This window comes from Pristis pectinata, chromosome 14 (assembly GCF_009764475.1).
Source record: "Pristis pectinata isolate sPriPec2 chromosome 14, sPriPec2.1.pri, whole genome shotgun sequence".
NCBI lineage: Eukaryota > Metazoa > Chordata > Chondrichthyes > Rhinopristiformes > Pristidae > Pristis > Pristis pectinata.
Genome location: NC_067418.1, coordinates 19,354,514 through 19,367,069, shown reverse-complemented (window position 1 = coordinate 19,367,069; position 12,556 = coordinate 19,354,514). Strand labels below are relative to the sequence as shown.

General features: G+C 38.8%; 1 protein-coding gene across 4 annotated transcripts in view; it reads left to right on the top strand.

The window, feature by feature from the left end:
• lrp4 (low density lipoprotein receptor-related protein 4) overlaps positions 1 to 12,556 on the top strand; it is a 341,005-nt gene that overhangs the window by 206,344 nt on the left and 122,105 nt on the right. For all 4 annotated transcript variants that reach the window (XM_052029316.1, XM_052029315.1, XM_052029314.1 and 1 more), the window contains exon 3: positions 11,553 to 11,669. In XM_052029316.1, the coding sequence (XP_051885276.1) occupies positions 11,553 to 11,669 (117 nt within the window). The remainder of the gene's footprint in view (positions 1 to 11,552; positions 11,670 to 12,556) is intronic.

Sequence of the window (12,556 nt, the reverse complement as noted above, 5' to 3'; positions counted from 1 at the left end):
CTAACTGCTAGCTTTTGTGATTTGTACACTAGAACACCTAAATCCCTCTGTACTGCACTCACTTTCAGTCTCTCTCCATTTAGATAATAATATGCCTTTTGATTTCTCTTACCAAAGTGCATGATTTCACACATCCCCACATTAAAGTCCATTTGCCATTCTTTGGCAAACTCACTCAACCTATCTATATCCCATTGCAGAATCACAGTATCTTTATCACAGCATGCCCTTCCACCTATTTTCATATCCATTGGCAAGTTTGGAAACCTTGCATAACTGTTCCCTTCCTCCAGGTCATTAATGTAAATAGTGAACAATTGTGGGCCAAGAACAGCTCCAAAGGCATGGGATTGGCCCTGACCTTGTGAGCAGTTTGTATGTTCGCTCAGTGACGATATGGGTTTCCTCCAAGTTCTCCAGTTTCATCCGACGTCCTAAAGATGTGCTGGTAGGTCAACTGGCCACAGTGCAGGGTTAGCAGAGATAAAAGGGAGTTGATGGGCTTGTGCAAGAGAGAATAAGTTGTAGGGGTACAGAGAAATAAGGAGAAGCAAAAAGAGATGACTAGGATTTGTCCAGGAGCCAGGATAGACCCAGTGGGTTGAATGTCCTCCTCCTATGTCATTATAACTATATGGACCAAATGTAGCCATAATGGTCATGAAGAGCCCATTGTGTTTTTGGTGGACTTTTTTTCCACTTGATTGACCATGACAAAAACTACATGAGGCTGTAGCAAAATGATTGAGTGGTGGGATTTGGTAACTATGAAGAAGTGCTGTTGAAGGCAATGCTGAACTGACTGTGTTGCCAGATGGCGACTGTGAAGGCAGGACTCATTTGGTTCAGATTTAGTCCATTTAGCCCATCCTTTGCAGTCTCCTCTATATTGTATCATTGCCATGGTGGTATGGCACAACTACCAAGTGAAGTAGCCTTGGTCACACCAACAGAAGTACAATTACAAATGGGAAAGACCTCAACATATTTATAGTGTCTGTTCAGCCGGACATGCTGCTTAGCCTGCTCTTCTTCCCTCGCTGCTTCATACTATGTGCTGTATCCATTGTTGATCGGTTGAGTTATTAATTATCTTGGTGTGCAATTTGTTTTTTATTTTAGCTACTTGTTTATATTCAGGTGCAACTCCTCAGGCAATTCCAACAAGACAGGTTATTAAGGTACATAACATGAAAAACCAGCAGCAAGTATAATAGCACTGTGATTTTGAAAATGTAACACTTTCTTCATATTGAAAAATGAGTCTGAAACTCTGTGCTGTATTCATGCCTTGAGAACAGATTTCAGAAATTCTAGTACATATTGGCCACAAATTACCAGATGTATCGAAACTGATAAAACTACCAGACAGCCCAGATTAGAATTATGGAAAAGTTACGTTGCCATTCAGCCCATTAGATCGGTGCTATTTGAAGGAGAACGATACACCTAATCCCATCGTCCAGCACTAGATCAGGTCCTGGCTCTGAAAGTGCACATTCAGACATCTTTGAAATGTAGTGAGGGCAGCGGATCCTTCCACCCATCCAGTGAGTGAGATACAGACTCTCCCACCCTTGACCCTTGGAGTAACATTTTCTCCCCCTCATCTCCCCTTTCAATCCATGACCCCTGGTTTTTGATCCCCCTGTTCAGGGAAATAGGTCCTTCCTTCTAACTCTGTGTCCAGGACCCTCAAAGTTTTATACACTTTAATTAAGTCTCTTCCTAGTCTTCTGCATTCCGAAGAAAATAAATCAAGTCTATTCAGAGAGACACGAGAGATTGCAGACACTGGAATCTGGAGCAAAAAAGTAAATTGCTGGAAGAACTCAGCAGGTCAGACAGCATCTGTAGAGGGAAATGGACAGTCAACTTTATGGGTTGAGGCCCTTCATCTGGAATCTTTTCACTTAGCCAACATTTTCCATTCCCAGCAACGTGCTTCTAAATCTCCTCTGCACCCTCTCCAGTGCAACCACATCTTTCAGGTTTGTTCTTTCATTTGTGAAACTCCCACTGGAAGTACGGTGACAGTAAATTTCCCCTGCCACTAGGGTGGGTTAGGGATTTGTGTCCATGCTGACGTAAAGAAACAGAGCAACGTTTGGAGCGTGCCATACTCCGTCACATCTGCTCCCGTGGGCAAGGCTATTTGCCAGTAACATGATTTTGTGTGTACAGGTTTTGCTAATAAGGCAATGCACATTATAGAAACATGGGAATTTATAGCACTTTGCAGGAATTTACAGGTATTTGGCCCATTATGTCCAAACTGGACAAACTGGGGTAATCCTACTTCCTGGCTATGAATCCATAATCCTTTTAGCTATGCTTCCACCAATCTCAAAGGCAGTGATCTGCCAACCCTTACCATTCTTTGAATGAAACACTTTAGTAATAACAAAATATTTTACTGTTCAAATTAGGACAATAAGAGCATGGTACAGTTGTCAGATATTGTCAGTTCAGCAAGAAACAACAGTTTTATTTACTTACAGTTATTCTTTTGTAATTGTAATATTTAACAGAACAATACAATATCATTTTTTTGTTGTGTTTATCGAAGTGGAATACAACCAGCATGCCAAAAAATTGCTTTTTTTTTATTGCTTTTAGGTATGAGATTGTGGAATGTTACGAGTTATGCTCTTAGGATGCAAAAGAGAACATGAAACCTTTTCAAAATTGACCCTTCCACTGTGTGACTATTGACTATTTCATCAAAAATTATGCACATGCTTGGTTAACAAAAATATGAAAACAGAATGATTAATTTATTCAGAATATTTAAGGATTATCCATGCAGTCTATTGTATTCACCAGGCCAATAATATCGACCTTTTGTACTTCAAAGTGTCCCCAGATGAATGAGTAATTCTTCCAACGTGAAGAGTGTTCAGTCTAGGCATGCAATTAAACTTTAGTCCTTGTGTCCAATATAATTTCTAGCACAGGGGTCAGGACTGCACATTTCCTCCTCATTTCCTCTGTTATGGCACTAAAGTGTGCACCTTTGACACTATAACAGCAAGTTATATCCCCCTTAAAGGAGCTGTATTGTTGGAAGAATAGTGGAAAGCCTTATGGGCCTCCATCAGGATTTTGCTGCCTTTGTTGTGATATTTCTGAACAATTTATAAACTCTGATCTGTCTCATATTCCCACATTCAGCTAGGAGATGTACAATTGCTGCATCTCAATTGATCAATTCAGTGCTTCTGTTTCAATAGGATTTTTTAAAAATCTATTTTAATTCAGAAGGCTGGTTATGTCGCCTCTGCCCAGGATGATCAACTGGCCTTCAGTTCTTTGGGATTGAGATCCTGGAGTTGCATTTAGCAAAACTCATCTTATCCTCACTTCAATGTTTTATACAGTATTTTTTTCTGACACTTGTTTATTAAAAGTATTTGCCAACTCTTACAAAGACCAGTAGGGTGTTCATTCCATTTGTATCTTCCGTGGAGACTTTGCCACCCAGATACAAATGTTCAGTGCAGCTTTATCAAAACAAATCCACAATTCTGTTCCATTTCCAGAAACAGTAGACATGGCCCTGGAAATGTAAGTCGTGTGCAAGAAATGGAAAGGGGCAGCAGGGTCAATATAAACTCATTTGTGAGATGCCTCCTGTCTGAAGACTATAGAAAATAACCCACGCACTTTACGAATCATCAAAACTGAGAAATAATAGGTGGAGGAGAGCTCTGATTAGGGGTACATTAAAAAAAGAACAATTTAGGAAGGAATCTGACACCAGCATGTGCGATTTTAGTTGTTACATTTACTTACAGCAGAGATTCTTCTCCAGGGCTAGGTGCAGGAATGTAAACTTTCTGGCTTTTGGAGGAGCACACGTATGGATCCTTCACATAAGCAAATCTGTGTGTACATCTGCATAACATCATGTTATATTTATCAGTTAATTACCTGGGTGGCGTGTGTGCTCACTCACATCATCCCCTCCCCCACTCCTCCTTGCACATGCCCCGCTTATGCACTTTTTTTTAAATTTCAAAAATAAGCTTTTCATAAAAATATGTGCAAGAAATACAAAATAACAGTGCATGGCTTTCTTTACATTCAGATTGTCTTTTTGTCTATTACATTTATAGTGTTATCGCTTCTCTACATTTATAGTGTTGGCACATTCTGTGTACAGAGCACCATTGCCACTCGTGGCCTCCTGGGATGATACAGACTTCAACTGTTTGAGAGGCTTCCACGTAGGGCTTAGCCCCTCCATGTCCAGTGACAAAACAACCTTAGACTGCAGTCCTTCTCCACAGTCTTTGCATTGGCTACTCCAAGCTTCTGTACATCCCTCAGCATGTACTCCTGCAGCCTGGAATGTGCCAGAAGGCAGCATTTCCTTACGGACGTTTTGTCATTATACTGGAAGACCAATAAATTTCGAGTAGATCAAAGTGCATCTTTCACAGAGTTGATGATCTTCCAGCAGCATTTGATGTTTGTCTCAAGACATGAACAAAAGGCCCTTTTATGATTTCCAGGAAAGCCTTGGTTTTATGCCAATTAACATCACATAAAGACTTGACTTCACCTTGTGCTTGCGGTGACTCCTCTCTGTTCTTTCTTCCTGATGGTCCTGTTCTTGGAATGTTTTATAGAATGTTGACTCAAGTTGTAGATCAAGACCAAGTATATGTTTTTATTTGACATCGTGTCAGGCTGAAGCAGTGATGTTATTTGAACCGAACGCAATAGTGGTCCTTGAACCAGAGCATTTTACTGTTCTGTACACTTTTGATGCATAACTTTTCTTCAGGATGTGACTGAAAATTTCACACTTCAAAGTGTGTTGGATTTTTTTTACCTGTTCTTATCCACAAGAGATTATACTTGGCGAATATCGGGTAGGTGAGATTTTGATGCATGGATCATTTGTCCACATTACTATCCACCTGAGGCTTGGTCATCCTTTTTGACTGAGCAGTGACTGCACCACACTGTTCACTTTCCATCCCCTCCAGTACTGTTCCCCACGTTGGATTGGATTTGTATTGTATTTTGCAGAGACAACCAAGGACAGTAGAAAAAGTTGGTAGTGTAGCAGTTACCATAAAGCCATTGCAACACCAGCGACCTCGGTTCAATTCTGGCCACTGTCTGTAAGGAGGTTGTACGTTCTCCCCATGTCTGCATGGGTGTCCTCCGGGTGCTTCGTTCCCCTCCCACATTCTAAAGACGTACGGGTTAGGAAGTTGTGGGCATGCTATGTTGGCGCCGGAAGCGTGGTGACACTTGCGGGCTGCCCACAGAACACTCTACGCAAAAGATGCATTTCACTGTGAGTTTTGATGTACATGTGACTAATAAAGTTATCTTATACTATGACTCTATGACTGTACTGAGAAGGTTTGCGGGATAAAATAATGGTCAAAGGTAGACAAGTAGGAAATTACCAGGCATGCATCAGTGGAGATACATTTGTACTGAGAGGCAAATAAGTATTCACAATGAATTGAATATTGTTACTGAGTCATCAAATTCCACTAGAAATAACAATACATTTGAAATGCCAGCAAGCCAATTAGTTTTTTTACTGTGTCACAATCTTGTTATTTCTTGTGTTATTTCTTGATATTAATAGTACACATCTGCATTACTGTAAATGTAATGCTAGCAAATGTTCAAAAATCTGTATAATGTTTCCTTGCGCGATTGCCAAACAAGGGCAATGTGTAGTTAAACCCAGGCATTTAACTCGACCATTCAGATGTTGCCATGAACTGAGCTCCCACATGGCAGAAGATGCCACAGCAACCAGCAAATCCATCCTGACTGACTGACAAATGCTCGCTCAGGAGGAAAGGAACTGTCGATATTTAGGGTGGAATGTATTTTTCTTCTTTTTATAGCCCAAATTATATTACTCCAAAAGAAAAGGATGAAGTCTTACTGTTCAGTTAATTGAAATAGGAAAATTATATAGGTATTACTGCCTTTTAAGTGTAATGTTTCATTGGGCCATTGCGATAGTGGTTTTGATAGAGGGGCCACCATGCATGTAGTTATAACAGCTTATTTTCTTTACATTTCCCTTACCTTTGTATAGTGTAAAACAAATGACAGTCAATAGTCAAATCCTTCATATGAATTTGTTTAAAAGCTCATTTTGCACTTATGCTTTGCCACTATTCTTTAAATAGTATCCAAATGTTTTATCACATCTAATTAACCCCTTTACCCTAAACCAACACATACTGTAAATGGCATGGGGATTTTTAGCAATTCAATGAACCCATTGACAAACCAAAGCTGAAACAAGTGTGCTTTGGTTACATGAAATGTAGAAATAAGTATATTTGCACTGAAAGATTCAAAGCTGTATTTCTGTAAAGTATCACATACTATAAAATTAAATTTACAAATTAATCTTAGTGCAGGTATTACTTTGTCTGAAAATCATCTCTGAATTGTACAACAATCTGTGTGAACTGTTTACCAAACTTGCAGCCTTTCAGTGTTTAGATTTTGAGAATACTTGAAAATGAGATCTACTTTTGGGAAGTTAATACAATGTGAATGATGTTAATCTGATAATTGTGCAGGATTACTATCAGACTTAACTTGAAGCCCAAGCAACTTGGCTTTGTGAAATTAGCTATTAAGCTCTCAAATAAAAATTAAAAATAAATGTCTGGATGACAGGATGCTATTTACCATTACAGTTAACAGGAAGTAATTTCATCAGATAGATGGATTTGGTGATTGGTACAAAACACACGCATTACAAAATTAGAGTGCACTCTTCGAGTTCAGGAATGTCACAGCCAGGGGCAAAAATAGTTCCCCTCTTTTGGCACTCATCAAGCACTGTTTAGAGTATTCCCCTTGGAATAGAGAGGCTTAAGAGTCGACCATATGGAGGTTTCTGTGGTGATGGGAGATTTCATAGCCTGGATGAGGAAAGACTATTCTAAAGTGTAGGTCATTGACCATAGATTTAAATTGACTAACACACTGTTCTGAAGGAAAATGATGAGAATTATTATTTATTATCAATTGTCAGGATTTGGGATGCTCTACCTGAAAGTCGGCATATCCATGAATATATTTAACAGGGAAACGGATTGGCACTTGGGTAAAGTTAGTGGCAAGACTGAGATGGATAGATTTATAAACAGTCCTTTATCTGAGGCTGTGAATATGAGAAGAGAATGTCTCAGTTGTCTTCTAGAGTGGCCTGAAAGCACTTTGAACTTTATAGTTAATCAATGAGGTTTGTTTGACCAGTCTCACTGGTTTGGAACAACGAGGTGGAACTTAAATCACCATCTGTGGGGGTTATGTATGATGCATCCACCATCATCATCACCTCTCTTGGTTATCTTGCTAAGTAATAGCATTTGTGCTGAATTTAGCTTGGTTTAGTGATGCTATGTGTGATTCAATTACCACAGCTCCTGAGCAGGAGGGACATTTGAAAATGCTTCACAGCTATTTAAACATGTGCATGTTCATTGTGAACAGGAACCATCTATCACTTCCTTCTGTATATTTAAGGCTGAGATGGATAGATGTATAAGCAGTAAGGAGGTTGAGGGGAAAGGGTAGGAAAGTGAAATTAAGGAATTTCTGATCAGTGATGATCCTATTGATTGGTGGAGCTGAAAGATCTCCTGTTCCTACATCTTACGGGCTTATTCTTGCACCTTCAGAGTTGAGAATTCCCTCTTTGAAGATTCCTGTTTTTTCCCCGTTCCATTGGAACTGATGCGTTTTGTTGGGATCACTGTCTCACCAAATGTAGTCATTTATGGTGGCAGATAACATTTTAAGCTAATGAAGTGAGGATGCAAAAAGTGCAAAACCAGAAAATAGAGGGAAAAGGATTAAAGTGGGAGAGCCATGATCATGAAGGATGGGATAATGATAGGAAAAAGACACGGTCTCAGTTCAGAAAGTGAAGATGTTGAATTCATTTGGCTGGACCTCAGAAACAAAAGGAAGCATAAACCACAGAAGGGTGTATTTATAGTGTCAGGAACTTAGTGGTTAATGAAATAGTAACCTTGAGGTCATTAAACTTCACAGATTGGCCAAAGCATATTTGTATCAAGAGGGCAAATGTGCGAGTTGCATTCAAGATGGTTTTCTTGATCATTGTGCCAAGGAACCAAATTCTTTAAAATCTCATATTTAGGCATTGAGACAAAGTGAATTATAACCATACTGTAAAGGAATATCTAGGGAAGGCTATTCACAATATGATATTATTAATATTTAGTATGGGAGTGATTTAGTGAATTCTGAAACTGGGGTCTTAAATGTGAACAAAGCAAACTTCATTGGTATGTGGCAAGTTGGCGACTGTATATTAGGAAATTAGATTAAAACAAATGATCAGAAATTCAATTCCATAACAATGTTTATCAGCATTATACAATTGATTTTTTTCTAAAGTGAATCTCATTAATGACCATTTCCAGGTTGTTTTACAGCACCTGGAAAATTTGACCAGGCTGTTCTGTTGTGTGTCACCCTTGTGTCCTGACACAATTTCCGTATCAGGGCCACACTTTATGATATCATGCCACATATTGGGCATTATATATTGGATCACTGCAGCAAAACTTGACCGTACTTTGATCACATAGGGATTAGAGGGTAATTATTACTACAACTACTTAGAGTCCAGGCCAGATGAAGCCAAGAATATCGTGCACTAATTTTGCCTCCCTACCCAAGGAGGGTATACTTTGCTGAATGCTGGGATGAGGATATTGTCCCATATGTAGAGATTGAGTAAACAAGGCGTGTATTCTTTGATTTTGGAAGAATGCTTCCTAAGTTGCTTGACAGTGTAAGTACTTGGAATATGTTTCCCTTAGCGCGTGATTTTAAAACTGACAATCCCAATCTCATAGAATGGAGATGAGTAGAAACTGCTTCAGTCAACGACTGTGAATCTTTGGAATTTTCTACCCAATGGGATGCAGATACTCAGCTGTTCGGTATATTTAAGACAGAGGTCAAAAGAATTTTGGATACAAAAGGAATCAAAGACTATTTGACTAATCTGGGAAGATTGAACTGAAGTAGAAGATTAGTTATAATCATATTTGAATAATTGAGCAGGCTGAAACTGTAAAATGACCTATTCTTGCTCTTTTTTTCTTATTATTTATGCTCCTTAACCAACTAACAACCAACACATAAAAGTATTGGGGTGAATAGAAAACATTTAGCATGGCTCTGAAAACAACAAAGATAGTATGAGTGTTGCTGTTGCTGTGTTATACATGACACTTTGTGCACATGTTAGGTTATATGTCCACAGTTGTTAATTTATATGCCATAGAATATTTACTATTTACAAGTAGTTCCTACAAGGGTGTGTGTATATAAGATATTATTAAATATAATGTTGCATAGAAAAATATAAAAAATTATGATGTATGTCCAACAGCAGTTAAAGTATATGCTTATACCGATTGTACCTAATTCCCTCAGAGAGGTTGTGTATGCTCTATTATTAATATTTCAGTGGTTTCTGGCATCAGTGCCATAATGCCTCATTGGTCACTGTTGAAGACACTGTTGAAGGGGGTTGGGAAAGGGGATGTTTGTCAGATTAGATTGAAAATAAGATCTGGTCTGGTGAGAGTTCCCAGACCTCTATTACAGAGATCAAGGACAAGCACGGGTATCCTTACCACATTATCCCTTCAAAAACATAACTTTTGACCAGCTAACCAGAGCTCCAAGCTCAGTGAGGCATGTCATCTTGTTAAGTTGATGTGATTAAATCTGCTTCCAGTCATATGACGAAACTTATTGAAACACTTGTGCTCTGATCACTGTTGAGCGCACACCTGCATCCTGTTTGCCACAAGCAAATCCTTGATGGGGACTGAAGGAAACTGTGGTAAAATGAGATTCCTCATATTATCTATGAAACTTGTTAATTTTGCCTATTTAATTAGGTGTGCAGGATAAACATAAATCCCTTACATTATCAGTTATAATAAGAAAGGTGCTTTCCGTACTCATTATCCAGAAATTTTACCACTTACTAATTCAACAAGGGCTACAAGGTAAAGTCTAGGTGAATATCACTTATAATAAAAGGTTGTTTTACTCTATTTCACCAACATGATCAGTAAAGAAAGGTCACAGCGTGGAAGTCACAAAACCAGAAAGCCAATAAAATCATTGATGTTAATTGCTGTGAACCCCAAATGAGTTTTATAATCTCTAAATTCAGACAAAACAGGCTTTTTAAAAAAAAATGTCGTCTTTATCTGCCATGGGCTATTCATGATTGATTGAACCGATTGAAGCGGAGTAATATCCCTTTGGGCTCAGTGCTCCAGTTACTATGGAAATTGTGTGGCTTTCCATTTCAACCTGGATTCCTTCATCATGCATCCCAATTCCCTGAATGAAACATTTGAATTAACTCAATGAGGTATTCATTAACCCCAGCTACTTCCTGTGCACATATCAAGTCTTCACTGCATTAGCAGTTTAACTCGAAGCATGAAGTTTCATGGTATAATGTATAAGTAATTTCATTTGAGGTGCTCAAAAGTAATATTTTGGCAAGTTAAACATTGATATGAGAACAAATAAAAACAGCCACTATGATTTAGGAAAATTTATGATCTTTTAACAAACAGATTATTTGGTTTATCAAGATTGTGCCGAGTTACATATTTAAATCAATTAGTAAAATAATTATTTGGTTTTTAATTATTGAAGGTACCAGAAGGCATGTTTTTGAAGTTTTTTAAATATTTAAACAATATTTAAGAAGTTGACTTATCTATAGCAAATTGGTAAATGGTTATGTAGTTTCTTTTAAAGACATTTTCGATTGTTTTAAAATCAGGGTATTCACTCTTGTGATAAGCCAGTTTTCACCTCTGTTAAAGCTGAAATGGGCTACTGCTCTTAAATATGTTGAATAATATTAAGGTAAAGAGGAATAACGCAAGCGATTGCATTCTAAAAGGCCTGCCTAATTGTGATATCTCATGACATCACAAAAGGAAGTCATACAAGCTTTATATGCAAGAGAAATCTAGCTACTCCCTGTCCTTCACATAACCCTGCAAATTTGCACTTGTGCTTATACAAACAATTTTTAGCTGAAATATAGACATGGGAAAACCAGCATGAGCAATTTGATTGTGCTCCAAAGTGGCAACTAAACCCCATGTGATGATATACCATGTTTATTATTGTGTACAGGTTGCCATCTATGACAACACTGAAGGAACTTCCATTGCCTGTACAAAATTCCTCAAAATAAAAGGTGGCTTTTATATTCTCTCGTCTTTCCAGAAAGAAGAGACGAAGGCATAATTTCCTAATGTTTCCTGTGCTCGTTGAGAATGTATCTTGTTATTCAGAGACTGTTCTCAGTTGCATAAACCACATCAGGCTTCCCTGTAATTTTGTGAAAGATGCTATTTATAGGGAAGTGATCTGCATAAACAACACTTTTCAATCAAAGTTCTCAATGTAGCCATGTAGTTAAGGTACTTGGCAATCACTATTTCTTTTCTTGTTTCCAGTGCTGCCAACCTGTTCCCCTTTGGAATTTCATTGTGACAACGGCAAGTGCATCCGACGTTCCTGGGTCTGTGATGGTGACAATGACTGTGGGGATGATTCTGATGAGCAGGATTGCCGTAAGTATATGAGTATTGTGTCATTGTCTGGTCATTCCTTAACTAAAGTTCAGACCTGTGTGTATTAATTGACATCACACTTGTTTGTTTCTTTACAACCAAAGCTGAAACTCTACCAGTAACATGATCATCTTCTCTGCATCAGGTTGGGTCTGGTGGTGACTCTTTTGCATTGATTAACCAGACTGGTTGCACACTGTCTTGTGCTTAGAAGAAGGAGAGGTGATCTCATTGACATACAGAAACCTTATATGTCTTGATAGGATAGGTGAAATGTTGACATTTCATTTGACATATAGAACACAGGTCACAGTCTCAAAATGCAGGGTCAGCCAATCAAAGCAGAGTTGAGAAGAAGTTTCTTCATGAGAGCTGTGAAGGCTGTCACTGAGTATAATCAAGACAAGACAAGACATCTTTATTAGTCACATGTACATCGGAACACACAGTGAAATGCATCTTTTTGCGTAGAGTGTTCTGGGAGCAGCCTGCAAGTGTCACCACGCTTCCGGCGCCAGCATAGCATACCCACAGCTTCCTAACCCGTACGTCTTTGGAATGTGGGAGGAAACCGGATCACACAGAAGAAACCCACACAGGCACGGGGAGAACGTACAAACTCCTTACAGATGGTGGCTGGAATTGAACCCGGGTCTCTGGCGCTGTAATAGCGTTATGCTACAAGTGATTTTTTAGAGACACGAGACTGCAGGTACTGGAATCTGGAGCAATAAACAAACTGCTGGTCAAGCAGCATCTGTGGAGGCAAAAGGATGGTTAACATCTTTGGTCGAGACCCTGCATCAGGACTGAGAGTGTAGGGGGAAGACGGGCAGTTTAAAGAGATGAGAGAAAGGAGTGAGATGGGAGCTGGTAGGTGAAAGGTG